Source organism: Neolamprologus brichardi, chromosome 18, assembly GCF_056152115.1.
Source record: "Neolamprologus brichardi isolate AB-2024 chromosome 18, ASM5615211v1, whole genome shotgun sequence".
Taxonomy (NCBI): domain Eukaryota; kingdom Metazoa; phylum Chordata; class Actinopteri; order Cichliformes; family Cichlidae; genus Neolamprologus; species Neolamprologus brichardi.
In genome coordinates, this window is record NC_142121.1 from 22847925 (window position 1) to 22868972 (window position 21048).

Genomic DNA, 21048 nt, shown 5'->3' on the forward strand with positions numbered 1-21048 from the left:
CAGCTTATTCTTAAAGCTCAGAATATTGATGCTTCATTGGATGCTGGATGCTTTCAGTACATAATAGTGGCCACATGGGTGCAGTGTGAAAGCATATTCTACCAGACAATCTGCTAAGTCTGAAGATATTACACATGCAGTCCAGCTTCATAAATATGCACCATGTATTTTCCCCCAGAATGACAAAGTAGATTAATTACTCATGGGTATGTCAGGGTTTGGAGGAGGAAACAAGTTTACAGTGTACATGTTAGATCTGTTTCCTTCACTTATTGAGCAAGAGTGCTTATATTACACTGTGCTGCAAGTTGTGATTTGCTAATGTCAGGAATTGCTTACACGGCCATCGGGATGACAGAGATAGAGCGTATGTGGGGGAATATGAGAAAGAAACCAAGAGCAGTCAGTTGCTTGGAGTAGGTCAATTACACCAAATTAATTCAGCTCTTTGCAGTTACTGCGATTGTTAGATAAATCGATACATGTTCATTAGCCTGGAGTAGCACTGAAATGAAATATGCTTGGCTGGTTGGAGGATAGTAATGGGCCGATGATGAGCCAAACGAGATAGTGTCTCACCTAGCCCGAAGTAGGAAATAGAAATAAATGGGTAGAATAACCCTAATGACATCAAACACCTCCAAGCTACAAGATAATCACAGTATGTGATTACCAGTACGTATATGCACATTCTAAGTGATTCACAATAGCTTGCCATATCTCATTTCCCCATCTTTTTTTCTACCCTAAAACTGAATTCTATTCCTCTTGCTTAGTGTCTTCAGCTCCTTGACTATCCTCGGGATTAGCCTAAAGCTAGATGCTATAGAGCAGTGGTTTGAAACTTTCTGGGCCCAAGGTTCAATTTTTGTGCAAAAATGGCTTCCTTCATCTAGACAGTGGAGCAAAGGGAGCTGCCTTTTCAGATGCAGCACTCTTTTGAAGTAGCTCTTCTTTCTGAAAATATATTTTGGTTATCAAGTATCTCTTTAGCTTGTTTGACAACATATTAGCATTAGCCAACTTGATCCCAAACTGCAATTCCTACCAGTAATCTCAATGTTGGATTAGTTGGGATTTCTTCCAGGTAAGAAAATGTTTTTTAGTTGTTTTTTTTTTAAATAAACAGAAGAAATCCATCTTGGACCATCTTGGCTATCTCAATGCCAAGAAGCATCCCAGCCTGCCTATATCATAAGATCGTGGTCTGCTGTGAGTAGGGTCAACTTTTATCTTTATCCACCCAACAGTCTTATTAGACATGTCCACTCAATAATTAACTACAGAAAATATGGATACAAGAAAACATTAAGGCTATTTTGTTTCATGACCTGGTGTTCTGGTCACCCTAAAAAGCGAGAAAGCAAATCTGACCCAAGTGATTGGGTGTGAAAGCTTCTTACAGAAGTATTCAGAGAGTGTTGGCAGCAATTAAGCAAACTGAAAATAGGATTCAGAATAAATACTGATGGGATGCTTAATGTGAATCAAGAAAGGCCATTTACAGGTGTTCAATAGCATTAAAAAAAGATACAGAAAAAAAACAGTACAAAGAGGAGCATTCGCATGTGGAGTAACACCTTTCATTGCACAGCAGAGGACAGGCTTTTAGTGCACGATTGCCACGAGTAATTTGAGCCATAGGACCTCCAGCCATGTAGCTGTGACAGTGCAGCCACTCAATAAGCTAACTCGGTCTTGGTAAAATCACCCTGGGACCTCTTAAGAAGTGGTAAAGCAGTTGAGCCCTACGTAGTGGTGTGTAATTCCAACCTAACCCACAGCCCTAAACAGCCATAATTCATTGGCTTAAAGTGCCACAAAGACATGCCACCAGTTCAGCACAGGTGATGTGCCTCCGGTAAACTCCGAAACTTTAAAGAAGGAGAAGGAGAAAAATCTTTCATCTTGGCTGGAATGACCGTGAATGTGTAATGATACCTTCCTTTATTTGACCACTGCTGTGTATTTGGTATAGGTCTGCATATTTGGAAACATGGCCTATGTTACTTTGGATTGATCACTTACAAAGCACAGTTGGTGCAATTTTCAATGGAATCACTCTCTTCTTAAGAAATAGGAACTTTTTATAAATACAAAGAGCATATGACACTGACATTCTGGGACAAGGGATATTCGGTAAAAGCATGTACCCCTTAACAAACCTTTTTAACCCTTCTCAGCCGTAGAGTCTTTCACATTAATGGTGCATTCTGTGACATGGTTCGCCTTTCCGTCAGTCCAGACAAGTCCATGAAAGTGACAACGGAGGCTATAGTAGGGCTGTTTGATATAATGATATATATCGGATGACGATATAAAAACGTCTATCGTTTCATTTTACGCTATCGTTTGTTTTGTGGTGTCGCAAAATAAACTCTTTACGGCAATATTTTTTCATCGTTTTGATGGTCACTGTAGTGGCTATATTAATTTCTTAAAGTTCTCTCTTTCTCTTATATTTTATATAACCACACTACAGACGGACAAGCGCCTGTTTTTATGCGTCGTGGTTAGCAACAACGACGATAACACCATCGTGTGTCCACTTGTTTATGTTCCACGTAAACCTTTCACAATAAAGCTCAAGATCCTGTTAAAACATTTCAAAATAAATTGAATCACGTGAAAGAGCAGATTGTTTACGGATGAGAATTAAAAAAGAGCCTCCAGGTGCTAAAAAATAAACCTTAGACTCAAACGTTAGAACAGGCTTTTCCCCGCAGCACGCGGTATAATAAATACTCACAAAGAAAACGGCGGCCTTTACAACTTATGTCTAAAAATGTATAGTTTCATGCATCGGTTAAAACACTCGACTTCAGCTACATGACGCGCAGCTGGAAACACTTCCCGCAAGACGAGCTGCCCGAGATTCACAGAATTTACGGAAAATGTTAAATTTTTGTGATTTATATCGTTATCGGGACGATAGCCCTAGGCTACAGTACAGCAATAGCTGGCATACATGCACACTGTGTGATATAAAATGCATAATGCTAGAGGTTTCTTACTATAGCAAAACAGATAAACATGAGTGTGATCCAGGATGTTATTGCTGTTCAGGCCATGTTTTTAGTGAGATGAGCAATTCAGATGTAGTGGGCAACATGTGATGAATAGATGTAAATACCTTGTTAGACTGCCACCCCCAGTTTTACAAAAACAGTCAACAGGATGCTGACTTGAAGCCAATCTGTTCAGATGTCGTCAGATTAATGGAAGATAGCACATGTTCGAAAGAGGCATTAGTAAAAGAACTTCTTCTGACAGACAAATGCCAAATAGGTTTGCTTCGGGTATAATGGTTAATGGCAGAAGGTGATGTGGCTGTTTGATCATATGCAGATGATTCATCTTAACCAGTACCTTTCTCCACACTTGATCAGCTTCAGAAGAACAACTGCCTTGACTCATGTGACCGAATGAATCAAAGGCTTAAATTAGACTAGGGTGGTTAAACTGCAATCCTCTAACCTTTTCTCTTTCCTGATGCATACTTGTTGAATCAAGATTGTGATAAACACTATTTTCACAGTAGTCCAACAAACAAAAAACAGTCAATTTAAGGTGTCGAATATGCAACAAAGCAGCACAAGTATGGGTAGCTGTTGTTTTTTTTAACTCAATGCTTTTGTCCCACTGAGCTCAACTCACTTTGTTTTCTGCAGCATCATTTATAACAGAATAGAGTGGTATAAGTGTGCTGTGCAAAAAGAGCTGGATTTAAAAATATTTAAATAAATCTTATAAGTATGATAAGCTAAAGTTAGAGAGCCTAGGCTGAGATGGTTTGGACATGTGCGGTGGAGAGACAGTGTATATATTTGACAAAGGATGTTGAAAATGGAGCTGCCAGGCAGGAGGAAAAAGAGAAAAACCTCGGAAAAGATTCGTGGATGTAGTGAAGGAGAACTTACAGAGGGCTGGTGTAAGAGAAGAGGATGATAGGTATAGGGTGAGATGGAGACAGATGATCTGCTGTGGTGACCCCTCAAAGGAAGCAGCCGAATATCGCGCAGGAGGCATTGGAATATATTCATATGAGTAACAGAGTAGAACTTAACTGAGCTCAGGTTCACATAGCATGTCTGAGGGAGGAGGAGAATCCCAGTACAAGACCCATCCTATCGTCTGTCTTTATTGGGTATTACAGGCAACTAAGGTACAATTGTCATGTTTCAGGATTTTAGTCATATTTCTAATCGAACTGGGGATAACTTTTTCACAGGTTTGTGTATCATTGGGGAAAACTGGAATTTTTTTGTTTTTAAATACCCAACTGATAGTTGGAACAAGGAGGAGGTAGGAGGAGACTGATAAAATATAACAGAAGCAAAACAAAAAGATCCAAGGCCGCTTGCCCAGGTGTTTCTGAGAACTCCAAGTGACTGGAGCTGATGGCATGTTCATGTTGTCACCAGCTGGCTTACAAATGACAGCGACAAGAAAAAGCAAATTCTGCAGTGTCTGTATGTAGTGTATTTGCTGGGAGGGAAATGAACAGAAAGAAAAAAAAGATGACTTCAACAAAAGTCTTGTTGTAGACTTGGAGAGATCATTTAAGAACAAAGAATAATAGGTGGGGTAAGAGTAATCAAGCATCGAATAGAAACTACACTGTTTAAGCTTGTCTGCCCTGCAAACGACCTCTCCTGATTTGCGTGCTGTTTCCCCTTGTGCATTTTCTGATGTCTAGTGCAGTTGTCCTTAGAGTACAGCTGACTACACTAACTACTGTGAAGAGATTGGACAAGATATCAACCAAAGAATTTATCAGTGCTTAGTTTTTTAAATGCTTGACGTTTAAAGCATTTATTTTTAGCATGCGGTTATCTTTGGGAATAACTGTTGGGTTTCAGGGACTGTGGCAAGCCCGAGAGTGCCATTTGGATATGCTCAAATTGCCTTACAGGGCATAGATTTTTAAAGCATTTGTATGTGTTTACTCATGTCTATGTTTATTGCCTATGGATGACCTTATGTGGGATGGTGAGTAAATGTTTGTCAAGTGGCTCCTGACAAGTTGCCTGTTCATGGGCTTGAGGCTGTTTGCCATACAGTAAATGGCTACTAAGTTCACAGCATGTGAGAACAGTCTGGCCTTTCAGAACAAAACCTCCTGTTCAGAGTATTTCAATATGCCCAAGCCTTGCATGTAAAGTTCACTGGCTACAAGCATCTGCTCAGCGCCCCCTCCCCCCACACACACTTTTTTTGAAAGGGCATAAGAGAAAGGTCTAGATTTCTTTTTCAGCGGTATAGGTCTAATGTTATGTGAACAGCATATACTGTGCAGACTGACTAAAAACATGTAAAATAAATTAACATCAGACAAGAACTCGTTTTTTTAGTGTATATCTGTAGATAATTCTCCTTCCTTTATATTTTGCTTGGAAAATGGGACCAACTGGTTATGGCTGATGGCCACACCTCTCCGAAACTGCTTCTTCCTGTTTTCTATTTTTTTCTCTGTATCATTATAGGGTATTTACATTACAATATAAAGCACCTTGGGGGAACTGTTTTAATTTGGTATATATATAAAATTGATTTGAATTGAACTGAATTGAATTGGAATAGGTGCAGTAATTTATTGAACCATGTGCAAACATACACAGAAATGCAGTACATAAACAGCAGATATTGCCCGTTGAATCCAAATCTGATCATACCTCTATGCATTCATAATGAGAAGATTGTTTGCCACTTATTTCAGTCCAGTTCTTGTGTAATTTGGCATACCTCAGCTTTTCTTCCTGTTTCCCTTCCTTAAAAATGACTGGCTTCTAGACAGCCACCCTTCCCTTGAGACCATTGCAGCTGAAGGACCAGGTGTATCTCTCAGATCCTGTGTCAGATCTTTGTGAAAGTAAGTATCTGAAAGTGTCTTGACTTTCAGATACTCTTCAGCTGCTGTACATGGGTTTTTAAGACATTTTTCCTCCATTTGTCCGGTTTCCTCAGATTTTTCACTGCACCCCATGCTCAGATATCCAAGTTTCTGCCTAATGTATTTGAGAATCACCTTCTTTGACATTTTTCATAGATTCATGACTTTGGTCAGGTACCAGGATTGAACTAAACATGAGGGGAGTCTCCAAAGAAAAACTTTTAAATACCTTGGACATGAACTATTTTTTCAATCTGTGATTTAGTAAATTTAAATATATATATATGGCAATAGTTTTATTTAAACAAAAAAAATTATAAAGATTGGATTGTTGACATTTTTTGAATGTTAAGTAGCAAAAATTGCATGATTGTCTTAAAAATATAACAAACATAAATCCTCAAACAGGAGAACTTTCAAAAAAACAGCTGATATAACCCACTGTGTACTAATCACAGGACTTCCCCACGAGTAACTCAACACATGTTCAATTCCCACAACAGCTGGGGGGTGGGGAAAAGCTTTATTAATCATGCAGAACCGACAATTTGCTGTTTATCTTGATAGCAGTGAGTGCAGTACCCTCTTCAGCTGAAATGGTGCCACCCACAGCCATAAAAATACACACTCTCAGTCATAGTAAACAGCCTCATCTCCTCTCAGTTATTAATCACTGACATTATTCCCCTCCTCGCCTTGCTCTAATTCAGTCTGATGTTTGTTTCACAGAAATGATTATAGCTAGGGAAATTAACATGCACTAATGTGAGCACTAAAGGGCTTAGATATATGTCCGGTCTATTTAGTATAGACCAATTAATGAAATAATCACAAACTAGTCACTAATGCTCTGTATTCTTTTAACATTATGTTTTGTAGAAGTAAGATCACGGTGGGTTGTTCTGGAAGGAATTCAGCGGGAAAGCATGGAAATAGAACATTAATAATGCACACAAACAGTATTAATAAGCAGCCCTTTATTTTTTTAATGCAGTCCATGGTTGCTTAAATGTTTGTTTTTGTAATTTTATCAGTGTGTCTTTTTACTACATGAAGCAATATCAAGCTAAAGTGTGCAACAGACCCACTAATGCTTTGGTGTGATAGCAGATTCTGCACTCTCAGTCTATCATAAATTCTGCACGCCAAACAGAGCCTCAGTAGCAGATTCTGCTCCACTGATGCAGGAGAGATGGCCAAGTATCACAAAATCACATTTTATCAAAGAAATGCTCCATTTGCCTTACGAAAATAAAGCTTTGCAGCAGTAATTTTGGTATTTAAGTAGCTAAGCATGAGAATATTTATAGCATTTTTCCACATTACAAAAAAGAACAAAGATAGGACTGAGAAAAGAGACTGCTTCAGTTTATATTGCACTGTATTGATTGTCTACATAGATATTAGTCAAGCCCATTTACCTAGAAATTCTGGTTTAAATCACTCAAGTACTTACTGGAGTTAAATATTGACATTATCAAAGAGTAGACGTGTGTCTGTTACCTATAGACTTAATTTTGTGTGCATAAAGCCATTTACTTTTTTTTTTGTCTCCAAAAAACACTTCATTCTAGGTGATCCAAGTAATTGTGTACTGGGTTCCACATTGTTGCTAAGTCTGCAATAATGCTTACTGTCACTTTATGTCACTAAAACAGGTCAGAATGCTAAGCACTGAATTTGTTGAGATTTCTACACCAGTTTAAACATACATTCTGTTAACCAGTGCACTGTGCTGCACACTGTTATAATTAGTGAGACATATTGTAGTGAAACTTTACCTCAAAGTAAGCCATGAACTGTGAGTCTCTTTTCAGTTTGAAGATTTGTTTCAGTTACAGATTACTAGACCAGACAGATTGCTTTGACGTACTAGTCATAATTCTTGAGTGACTGTCTACTCCAGTAAATACTAATGTTTATTTCAGTACCAGTAATGTGTGCTAAGATTCTTCTCCAGTAGGAGACGTATTGTTTAGTCTTTACATCCACACTGAGACTGTTCTAGCTTGCACAGTGTTTGTCTTTTCACAATTGAATAATAGGATCCTGCTGATACAAGGCATGCATCTAATAAACTTCAGGAGAATGTCACAAAGCGTCCTGCTGATGAACATGTACATAAATTAAATAAGATGATTCGAATGAATCAAGAAAAGATCTAGATTATCCATTCATTTGAATGTCTTCATTCCTAATGTCAATCCCAGAGGAGTCCTTGGCAAAAGAAGTAATAAAGCTCCCATCATTTAAGAAATGATCAATCAATCATTTATTTGCCTGGCAAATACAGATGTGTAATCTCTTTTACCAGTGATGCTTTATGTTTATACAGTAGTCTTTTGGGGTCGTAAATCATTGAAAACTCTGAAAGATAGAATCTGTAGTTTTTAGTTGTTTTATGTTTCTTTTCATGTGAAAAACAAGAGCAGCCACAAGTGCTCTCAAAAATAAATAAATTAAAACAAAAACAAGAGTAATTAAGTCCTTTGTGAATTCACCATGGGTCACTTTGCTATGAATCCCTCGCAGTAGCAAAACACAATTCAAATTCCAGATCAAATATGCATCTTTGTAATTCAATTAATGCAATATACATATAAAAATATCCTTTACCTTGGGTATTCTCAAGATGACACCCCCCCATACACCTTAAAAATGAATAATGATTTTTCATGCTTCGCCCCAAAACCCACAAGCATTCCTTGAGGCTTTGAAAAGAGCAAAACATTTCATTTTGGGGTCAGCATCAGGGAGTACAGGTCACTGCTAGTCTGTGCTTCAGGCAGAGGGAAAGGACGCGAACAGACAAAGCTGCCTTCAAGAGTGCGCATCAATTGTGCATTCACGGGGGAGTGAGTCACTTCCATAGAAAAAGGGCTCTGAGTCAGAAGCCATAAATGTGTAGAAAGAGTTTTCAAATGCTTGGTGAGGTTCTGCATTTGAGGCCACCAGAAGGGGAGAAGAGCTAATTCTAAAAAAGAAGGAGTCATCGTTTGGGTGCTGTAGCATTTGTGCTGTACTGTGTGCTCAGTGTTTAATCCCCTGAGTTATAGCGCTCGAGTGAAATTTATTCCAAAACAGTTCACTGTTGCCATTCAGAGCAAACTTATAACATCTGAATTCTGCCTTGAAATTTGCTGCATTAATTGTATGTCTATCGCGTAATCAGTTCTGGAATATCCTGCTGTGTCAGTGGTTACATCCCCGATGTAGTATCAAACAAGCCCTGCGATGAAATGTTCCAGGCCAAACGCACTGCCAGACTCACCATGACACTTCCCTTTTATTAGCATCCAATTTGATGAGCTCATTTCCGCACCAACACTCTTATCACAAGCCAAGCCTGGAGACAGTCAGACCCCTAAGACACAGCCCCCCCCCCCCCCCCCCCCCCCACACACACACACACACACACTTTAAACCACCGCTTAGAGGGCTGTTTGATTCTTCAATTAATCTCTTGTGTCAGAGGGGAGAAGCTGTAAGTCCAAAAGCTATTGATAGCGTCCATGTTCGGAAGACTGAGAGTTGGCAGCAAATAAGAATTTTCAGTTGTTGTCCAAGCAGTTTGTTTTGTGTGTGTGTGGCACACAGAAAATCTGGTTGGTAAATACCCTAAAGTAAAATAAGCACTTGAAGGAAGAAAACGAAGCATAAAATCAAATACACAAACAACGAGATGTAAAGTTAATCTGCAATGTCAGAGGATTACACAGGATTTTTTTTTTTTTTACATCATTTTGCTGTTTCAGCAAGATGGAAGAGCACCGACCTTATCAAGACACTGCTTATATCACAGGCCAGAGATTTTTTAAGGGTCAGCACTTTTATGATTGCCTCGACTCATATTCACAAGTACAAGTATATGCAAGCACGACGACAAAAGCACTCACATACCCATAAAGACATCCTTACAAACACGCTCGCTTAAACCATCCATAATCACTTTATCAGCCTCGCGCTGCCTGCTGAAGCATCAATTGATTTGTTGCCAGTACATGTCACTCCTCTCCAGTGCTGTTAAATCTCCCAAGTATGGAAGATTAGCATCAATATATAATTCTAAAATTAATTTGGAGGAAAATGAGGGATAAGTGCATCGCATCATCGAAAGTCAATTTGTATATCTCACCCTCACCCGTGAGGTCAACTGCGTACGGTATTGGCCACAATAATGCTAGACTAAAACAAGATTAATGACGCAAAGAGCGAGCCAGTGCTGGTGGAGGTTACAGGAAATGGGCACACACTGATGTTGTTTTTTGTTGTTTTTGAATGCCTGTGCGAGACACTGCAGTGCTCAGTGTCAGCTCCAACTGTTCAGCATTTAAACCATCAAAACTGTAAAACGTTAAATCACCGATTCTTTACGGACAAATTTCCAATCTATTATTAGACATCAAAAACGCTTCCTATTTAATTCAGGTTGGCCGCTAGAAAAGTTTAGCTTCTCTGACATCAGCTCAACAACAGCTCTGAAGAAATTAACAGCTATAGTTCCTGCCAAGCTTCAGGGCCACAGAGCATGCCAGAGTTTAAAAGGCTCAGCATGCATTTGTCTCAATCACAATTTTTACAAGGCAGAGCTCAGCTATCATTAAAATATTTCCTCACACAAGACCATGAAAAGCATCATTAAATGATCTGGATTAGATTTCAGTGTTGATGCAGGAGAGGATGCATAATGGAGCTTTTTAACGATATGTTGTTGACAAATGAGGCAAATTCTAAAGATGCTGGAGTCTAATCAGGAGCCTTGCATAGTGTGTGTTTCTGATTGGTTGTAGTGCCCAAGGTATATTTCCATAGTGATAAATCACAGAGTCATATTAAATTGTGCAACTCACAGCAATAACACATTAGCAATAAGTATTCTGATATTAACAAATACATTCAGCATTGCATGTTAACAGAATAAAGATGATGTTGGCGACTAAATTGATTCCGGCTTTCTTTTTTGTCACAGTTATACAGGCAGAGTTGTAGGAAATGGTCTGCATGCCCAGAGGAATAACCCAGAGGTCAAAGTTCGCAATGTGGAGTGCGCAGTCGCTGAAGCCAAGGAGAGGCTGGAGAACTTCAACACGGTAGGATGGATTTTTCAGTTATCATATGCATAGCTTAATTCTTTTATTAGACCAGCTATCATAAAAACAAGAAAATATTAATAGAAATCTGTCAAAAATGTGTTTACAACTATAAAATGTGTGCTTATTCATTAGTAGAATAACAAACTGAATTTATGTTTTTACACTAAAATGTGAGCCAGCAGACTGGACTCAATGATTAATAACATTCAACCACTAAACCTATTTTTGTCTGTTCAGGAAGTAAATAGCTGTAATTCAGCATCTAATAATTTTTTTCTCTTCTTTTTGTCAATTTTTCAGCTTTCTTGTCAAATAGTTGTTTGAAAATTTATGAATAACAACAATATTTATATTTTAGCATTAAAACTCTGATTTTGAGTAAAGAGCTTAACTGTGATGGATGCACATGGTCTAATTGTTGTGTTTTGTAATGAATAACAAGAGGAATTAAGAAGATAATAATAATGAATGTTGGTTGTGGACAAATGCAACTCAAAGTCTTTTTTTTTTTCTTATAAGGACTCAAATGCTATAACACATTGTCAAAAGAACTACTGAAATGTTCTTGCCATTTTCTTTTGATCCAAAGACTTGTTTTGAGCTCAGAGGCAGATATCAAAGATAAATGAAAAGGATAGTGTGTGAAAGGGAGACAGTGACAAAAAAGGGAATTACTGTGGAAAGGGAAAAAAAAAGAAAGATGAGAGGCAGGAGCAAAAGGTCATGAATGAGTGACAGATAGCATAGATGACACAGGCAGCTTCAAAGTGACACTGTTTGTCATGTAGATGGGGTTTAGGGCTGAAAAGAACCTAGAAGAAAAGGGCCATTTCAGACAGTCCCTAGAGGCCATTTGAGGAGACAAACGGACCAGGATTTGGTTCCCCTCTGCCCGCCTGCCCTTTTGTTGCCCTGAAAAAATTATGGCCACAGATAGAAAGTGCAGCGATGACTAGAGTTCTATCTCTATATCTCACTTTGCTTTTTCAGTTTGACCACTTTTATACCTGTGTGGTTCCCCATGCTTCCATCTTATGGATTTCCCTTTTTCTCTGTATTAACTGTATTTTTGTTTTATTCTTATTTGAGTCGATAGTGTCACTCTCTACTCTTTCATCTGTACAGCAGCCACACTATATATCACTCAACCTGTTAACTGGCAGTTCAAGATCATTCCTGTTAGACCACAACATCCCATTGTGCTGGTGGCTGTCAAGTGCCTCGTTGTCATGGAAACTATGCAGAGTTGAGCGGGTGTCCTGTTGACATTTACAGACTTGAAAAGCCTACCTTGCATCTACACTAGGTGCCAGAGCTTGACTGAGCTTTATGTTTGTGCCAGATAAGAGAGAGTATCACAGAGTGTTAGCCTGCATGAAGTGACAGTCAACCAAAGAAAGTCTTGGTCGACTGAAAATTGTTACTACTCTCAAACCAATCGATTGGCGGCACTGGGTGGGGGGTGATAAGAGAAGAAACGTAGGTGTGTGCTCCTGCGAGACCGAGGAGCTAGTGAATCTGTGGTTTGGTGTGAATGCTGTTATAAATGAATTATTAGGGCAAACACGGAAATCGACCAGTTCTGATGTATTTGCACTTAAAGCCTTGAGCCTAAACTGGGAAGCTGTTTGAACATAATAACACCGACAGGTTTTTAGACTTATTTTAAATTTAGATGCCCTGTTGGTTGTTGGGCTTTGATATGCAAACTGTTGCAATGTTTATATTATTTTTATATAAACTGAAGCTGCACCAACAATTTCTTTGTTATGGTGTCAGAGGAAAAGTTGACAAAATGTAAATGTTAAATGAACAGAATACATTCATTTGGGAAAATGAAAAGCTACTAAAACACGCAGGAGGTGACAAGATTGGCTGATCAGTGAGAATTTGGCTGAATAAACAAATATCAACCAAGCTATCAACCAGTCGAACCAGAGATTACAGCACAAGTCATCACATGCGCTCATACCTGTGTGAACAGATCGCTTGCTAAGATGCAGATTTGCAGACATAGGAACACTAAAAAAAAAAGAAAAGAAAACTGTATGTTTTCTGAAATGCTGCATATTAACTTTTAAAGTTCATCTATGCCTGATAGCAAAGATGGTCACTATTTAGACAAATACTGTAGGCCAGATAAAAGTGGTTTTGTTCTGAATGTTCTGAACATTTTTGGAACCAGAAGCTTCAATTCATCGATAACCTTTGAGCATACTTTTGCTGGATGCTGGCAAACAGTTGATAAGTAAAGGCACAAAACATGCAACATGCAATTGTCAAACCCTGGGAAATACCTGAAAATTAATTTGCTTTTTTAAATCTATCTGCATTCATAAACAAGGACTGGAAAAGGAAGTTTTTCATTGCTCTGAGATTCAGGTATGCTATTGGAAAGACGCACACTGCTTTGTATACAGTGGGCTGCTGAGGGGGCCTGGGAGCATGGAGCGAACCTATAAATAACCAAAAACCAGCCAGGCATGTGATTGTCATTGTTCTTGGAAGACCTGCAAGCACATAAAAGTAAAGGTTATCTTACTAAAAGTGCAGGCAAACTATCAATTTTTATCTTTGAATAATTAAATAATGAGTTTGATTGATTTTATGTTAAATCTGATTTCATATTAAACAACAAAAAAAATAGTTTGATAGCATAATGTGTGACTGTGACAGTAACAAAAGGTAAAAAAAAAAAGAAATGTGTCTGCCTGGTTTACTCTCATGGACTAGATTATTCAAACCATAGCACATGCACAGTGTTGGTCCTCCATGCATGCTTGTACCACTTTCATCTTTTCAAAAACTCCTTTGAGTTTCAAACGCTCGCAACACTTTTAAGTCCTCACTTCTTCAAACGACTGTTTAGGGTTAAGATTTCGATTGTGTGTCGATGTTAGGAGGATAATTAGGCTGCGCGTTTGTCTTCTTTCATCCTTTGAACTACTGTGGATATTTATTTCATTTTAAATGGAAATTAGACGCTGACAAATAACAAATGCACACCGACTGCTTTTAAATCATATCCATATTTTCTTCTTTTTTTAGCTTAAAAGATATTGCAGGTTTTTCAGAGAAGGTCTAATCTCAGCTTTTTCCAGATTTGAATAACCTCAATTTCCGGGATTAGTGGGCTTAAAGACGTGTATATTTTTACCTACTGAAGAGCAGTTACACTCTGAGCACTGTGGCACTAAGAGGATTGGAAAACTACTCTTGATATATCGCAGACTATGACCCATCATCTAACCATGACACCCTTCTGTTTAAGCACTCAGATCCCTTTACAAAATGAGTATGTGTGTGAGTTTCACCCACACAGCCCTACACATACAGTACACACGGGGATAGAGCTAGAGGACATGCACACAACATTTCCACGTTAAATCAAGGACATAACATCTAGAAATAAAACTAAAATACACACACACACACGGGACAAGGCTAAATCTTGACCTTCTATAAAATAGTCCATTAAATGAGTAGGCCAACTCCCCTGTCCTCCCCTGTGTGCCTCCTCTAACTCTCCTCTTTCTCCTTTTCTTTCTTTTTGCCTGTAAATGTTGCTAATCCGGACAATAAATGTTTCAAAGTAGATTTCTGATTCTTAGCCATCAGTCCAGCTGTTTTTGGGTGGGGATCATTTCACAACGGTCTATCTGTTTCCATGTGATTATTAAGTCCAGATCATTTGTCAGTTTGTCACTTTGCACTTTTGTAAATGCAAAGTCAGCGGCAACATTCAGGGTAGGAAAAAAAACCCCAAAACACTCAGACGCTGATTCTCGTGCTTTATTTCTATCTTTATTTCACTCAGACTCACGCCTATAAAGGGGCAATAGCATTAACAATTTTGAAAGTGGTTGCAGGATAGAGAGTTGGAAAGCATAAAGATGCAATATAGTGAGGCTGACATGTGATTGATGGGACTGACTGCTGCTTTGCTGTCTTGTTTGGCCAGTGGCCCAGACAGGTTCCACATCAGAGAAGCCACGCTTGTTTCAGACCCACACTGTGCATATCCTCTTTGTGGGTCCAGTCAGTCCATGGCCCTATCAGCTGCTGCACAGACTCAGAGACTCAGAGTTCTATGTGCCTTTGTTAGTTAGACTTAATTGTGCTTGCTTTTTAGAAAAGGTTAAAATAAACAGCTGATTCTTTAAAGTATATCGGTTTTACAGATATACAGCTCTCAGCGGACATTCTGACTTTAGTATACATCTCTTTTATGATTTAGCAATGCCTGCAGCAGTGTGAAAGGGTTTGAGCTCTCAAGAGTTAGTGGAGTCCAGGGATGAAGAAAGAGTTCGGGCTGAGCTGGCAGCCTGTCACAGGGAGGGGACAAATTCTTTCCACTTGAAGAAGATGATGGAGTTGGTCTTCACAGGAGCTCTGCTGCTCTTTACTGCTGCTGTGGCAACGATACAGCAACAAGTCTCACTGCCCAGAGCTCTCCGTTCACTTGGCAACCAGACGTCATGAACCCAGACTGTAATTTAAATATAACTTTTTTTTTAATGCCATAATTAGATGCAAAGCTCATAAAAATTCAGTGAACTGTGGATGTTTTTTCTTCATTGGGTAATACTGTATTTGCTTGCCTTTTGGGTTATAATTTTAATACAGTGATTCTTGTCCTGTTAAGAAAATATGTGACTGGTTGTGTTTTTGGGACAGGGTTTCAAAAATCCCTTTTCCAAATCCTCCTTTTTAATCTTTTTCAATCTGCTATGGTATGCATTTGTAAAACCATATTAAAGACTGTTTTCTTAAGGTTATCACCAAGATGGATTACAGACTCTTGTGGCTTCTCCTTTTTAGTAAATGTTATTGAATCAAGGAGATGCTGGGTTTTTATGTGAAATTATTCACTTTTCCATTTGGGATGATGGGGCATAAAAGTGCAATTGATCATATTGCTGCAAATTGGCACTAAATTCCTGATCTGTTTCAGTTGGGATTCTGAATATCTCATTTCGAGACACACTGATTTAATTTACTTTACATTAGATAAATAAACATATTTTCAAAGGCTTCAGGTAAGAAGAGAAATCTTGAAATAGAAAAAGAAGAGAAATGGATATCTCAGAGAAAAAGTAGGCCGCAATCTAATTCAATGTTCCCAGCATATTGGCCTTAGTAAAAGCACAAGTAGTGTAGAAGCTACACTGATTTGACCCAGTAAGTGGGTTGATTATCCTGATAATGTTTGGTATTCATGGTGTGTAAACTGGATTGGTGCCTTGAAGTCAGCTCTTCAAACCTTTTGCTCCTTTATAAGGACATCTGAAGCCGATTTTCATGTCTAAAAAATCTGCTTCCCAGCAGCAAATGAGCACCATTCGCTGTCTTTCGACCCGCACACCTCTCGCAGGAAGCTGTCAGAACATGCACTCAGAAAAATGCTGATGTCACCGAAACTGCCACGCATTTTTCAATAACATCTCCATCACTTAGCTGTTAGAAGTCAAAGTTTGTTCCCGTGCGCATATATTCCACACACGAGCTGTTTCACTCAGTACCTTACAGGAGCAGGGTGTGACAATCCAATGCAGCGATTAGGTAATGGGGGTTACATGAGGGCATGTCCAACAGAGTGTCACTAACAGCGACAAACTCAATCAGCTTGTGCTAGCTTGTAGTGGAGGTGTGGCTCGGCAGTTGTTGAAAAATGTTGAAAACATTACTCAGAGTTCTAAGAAACTTAGGTGGATTTTTCTTTCCACAAACAGCATCTGTTTTCAGATTTCATACTGATTTAATAAAATGTCATGCAAAATTAGTCCATGTGAACACCTCTGGCTCATTATATTCAAGATTTGGTTCACCAAGACAGATCCTTCTATAGCTTTTCTCTGTGTTTCCCCTATAAATTTGCCCAAATTGTATTTTGCAATTGCATCCAAACATGGTTTTTTTCTCTCTTAACATGTGGGGAATATGAAGGCTGCTGTAGACAGATGGAGTAATTTAAATTATAAAAACAAAGCTATGATAAACTGTATTATAATGAAACCACTGCTGCCATCAGAAAATAACAATTGCTCTACATACACATGGATAAGGCTCTTTTATAGTTATGAACAGTCTTGTTGACCATAACAGGTATAATTAATATACACAAGCAGCACAGTACAGCTACTCCAGGTATGGATGGCAGAGCACTGCAGCTGTCCAGAGTTTGTTTTGAACCTGTCACTCTTCTTAGGATGCACCGTTTTCATCTTTTCATTCCTATACTTTTAGAAGAAGCTTCTCCCTCGCTCCGTCTCTCTCCCGGCCGCCTTTTCTTTGTCAGGCAGTGTGAGAAATAGAGATAATTGCATCCAGTTCCTCTTTAATTGGGGACATCCACAGACACACAGACATAACACATATTTAAACACTCTTATTTTGTCTCCCAGCTGATGTTTGTTTTCACATAAAAGCATTGTGGGCCGTAATAGTATGTGAGAAAATGTAGCCAATTTAATTCAACAAGTTGAGAGTACTTATGTTATGCAGACATTCACCGCTGTCAGTTTTTCCTTCAGTATCCTCCGGGATTTCCTTTGCTTGCCTTTTTTTTCTGTCCTCATATGCAGTTTATTCACCACTGCCCTCAAAGAGGTGATACTGTTTCAGACAGGGCTGAAAAGGAGCAGATGTGGGCACATGGAGGATAGGACTTATGATCCTTGTCCGCAAGGTTGGCAATCATACCCTAAATGTATGCATAGCCATATAAAAATGCTTACTGTAACTGTTGCAGTAGTTTTCATCATATGCCAAGTGGTCACATTTCACATTTTTACATTTCATGATTAGATGTCCCATTTATGTCTATATTACAGCAGAATCTATATACATACACTCAGACAGCTCAGTCTTTCTTCTAGACTCCAAGGTGATTGGTTACTCCTGGCAGTACAGATTTTGGCGTGACTAGGAAGCATTAAAAAATGCAGGAATTCAGCCCTTGATGCTCTCAAACCTGCCGCATCATCCTCTAACTAAAGAATGCTTTTGAAAAGAAAGAGAGAGGTGCATTAGTTGGCACTGGGAGAGGGGAACTAGAAAATATTTCATGATTTGGGATTTTATTCAAAGCCTTTTTGGAATACCTGATTTGCCCTTGGATGCCAGGGTAATTTCAAGGTAAGCCTTAAAGGAAAAGGTTTGTATCTTGTATCTGTGCCCTCGCCGTACTCATCAGCTTACACAACTGCAAGTTGTTCAAGCGCCTGTCTGTGCTCCTTTTTTAAAAAGAAAAACAACAAAATGTTTCAGTGTTCTTTCCCAGACTTGAAAACCTTTCATTTGTCTTTGTTGTTTCTCGGAAACTGTTGGCATTCAGTATATATAGATGATGGCATTAACGATAATAACTTCTGATTATCATAAAACATTGTAAAGTTAATTGCACTCGCGAATTATAGTTTGTCAGTCTTCATTTAGTATGTGAAACTATTTAAAGTTTAAATTGAAATTAAATGTAAATACACATGTTCTCAATTCTAATAGGTCGTTCTAACCCGACAGTACACAGACATGTCAGAAAGAGTGACGAGTCATGTTAAAACAAAACCATCTGTCTGCATCTCAAAGGCACAGTAAATCTCTGCCTTGTCCATAATGTAAAGTCTGCTGCTATTGAGATATTGTTCCCACTTGTCTACTCATTGTACCTCATTGGAGACAGATCAGGAGGATGACCCTTTGAGTCGTTGTTGTTATTTCTCATAAACAGATCAACCTTTGTATTGTTGAACATATTGTTACGGTTTTCTTTGTTGTTTTCTTTTTGTAGCATATTTTATATTTGAAAAAAAAAAAACTGACACAGCTTAGCAGGCGGCCTGTGAACAAACTCTCCCTTGATGTGGTGACGCCTTCTGCTCTAAAGCGAGAAGGAAAATTAAATAAATACAAACCATTTTAAGAAAGTGCTTAAGATGCTCATTGAAATCCAGAGCAGTCTTTTTCTATCACATCATACATTCATGTTATTCATATCTGTCTCTAGCTCCACGGACAAAATATAAATTTGCTTCCTCGCTATGTTACAGTTGTAAAGGAAGGACTTTAGTTTGACCATTTAGCAATCATGACTTAACAAAAATAACCCAACACCCTGCACTCAGTAGACAGCAACAACACCTTAATTGATTCACTCCCTAATTAACATGCTTTAAGGACAGCTGGCCAAGCAACACTGTGTCAAACATCCACTCAGTGCCATAGTTATAAGCTTAATATCACGCTGGCATCAAGTGATGGCGAACATTATGCTGTTTAGCCGAGCATTTGGTTGTGAACTGCTGTAATGCACACTGAATTTATTTAGTTGCTTTACATGATAGAAAAATCATAATGGGTTTATCTTATTCAAAACATTTCCAGCTTGTCTCAGTTATCAGTCATTAGTCTATCAGCAAACTGTAATATGAATTACCTCATACTATAAAATTTGGAACTCTGTCAACTGTCAAATATTGTTCACCTTGTTCCCCTCCTATTGTAATTTATTTCACACTTGTGAAAATTAAGACATCCAGTTTTACCATTGACTTTCACTTTTACCTGAAATGTACAAGATCTGGTTTATCAGCCTGTACTTAAGTGGTTATAGCTGTATCATCTCATTTTACTCTCTCGGGCCACAGTGAGAAGATGTACTTTCACATTGGTTGAATGTGAAACATGATGGAAGTAATGAGTATACCGATTATCATGTAAAAGTACCAGCTTGAGTCAAAACCATTCTAAATGTCTTTCTCTAGCCATCCCATTTGTAATCACTAATGTGATAGAAGAGGAAAAAAGAATACTAATGTGTCTGTTTGAATAACTCTGGTACCCAAACAAGCATTTATTTATTATCTTAAGTTAAATTCAGTTCCGTGTAGCTTCCTCGGTTTGTGCTTCAGTTTCTCTGTTTGTCAGTTTGGGGCCTTGACTATCTTGACATCTAGTTTTTGTTTTAAGTAAACCTCTTATAAAACATCTTATTAATTGAAAATTAAACCTTTCTTTACCATTAGCAACTAAATTAGTTGCCATGAGCGCGATTTATCTGTTTCCTTGCTTTTTTTTCTGCTAGTTGAGGTTGTAAGATTATCCTTATGCATCATTTTTGAGACCATGGGATTTTTGTTATTGTGCTATCATCAAGTCAAAATATACATTTTAAGACACATACATTTAACAGTTGAGATTCCTTTATGTTAGTCTGTAAGGGTCTGTGCAAATTTGCAGAATGTAAATTTCATGATAGTCTGTGCAGACACTTTTTTGGACCTACATGGTGAGCCCACTTAACATTGTTTTTTCTTTGTGTTACTTATATCCCATCATGAACTACAAGCTTTTCAGGAAACTTTTTCCTGAATCCACACACTTGGAACATGTTGCAGACTGACAGCCACCCTTTGTAGAAGCACATTAAGCTTGTTGAAGATAGCATGTTAACGTTTACTGTAGTTTGAAACATCACGTGGGATGAGTGTGTTTTCACTGGACGACTAGCTGATCTGATTCTTTGTCTTGTTTCTCTTTAGCTTTCACTCTAATTCTTATAAATAAACTTGTCTGGTTTTGTGAAATGTTTCTTTTGGAGCACTGAAGGCTTAGAAGAGAACTTGTTCTTCTGTTGTCAGGTGTATGAGTGAGTCACTGGGGTGGTGTCAATAGCAAAGACATCTGTAATCCCACAACACCTGAAGACATGTCGAGAGGTGAATGAGAGGAATGGGGCCAACTCCATGCCTCTCATTCACCTCTCAACATGTCTTCACTGGTTGTGCCTTCCCTTTAAGGTCAGTTAGTCCCAGGAATGATCTTGTAAACTTTGTAAAGCAGGTTTAACAGTGTATTCACACATGTGTGCAAATGCATCCATCTATAATTTCACATAGATATCAGAACTTTCACAAGTTCTGATATCTTTGCCCTTATTTTGAACCTAATGCTCAAAGTACAGTTTTCTTATTGTGTCATGAGAGTTTGTCAGACATGGTGTTATGGAGCAGAGACCACCCTGATGATGATGGACAGCATGAAGGGCCAACAAAGCCAATTAGT

General features: G+C 38.4%; 1 protein-coding gene across 2 annotated transcripts in view; it reads left to right on the forward strand.

Moving 5' to 3' along the window:
• The window catches only part of gpc5c (glypican 5c), a 99414-nt gene that overhangs the window by 59255 nt on the left and 19111 nt on the right, over positions 1 to 21048 (forward strand). For both annotated transcript variants that reach the window (XM_035906158.2, XM_006786544.3), the window contains one exon: positions 10863 to 10983. In XM_035906158.2, coding sequence (XP_035762051.2) covers positions 10863 to 10983 — 121 coding nt within the window. The remainder of the gene's footprint in view (positions 1 to 10862; positions 10984 to 21048) is intronic.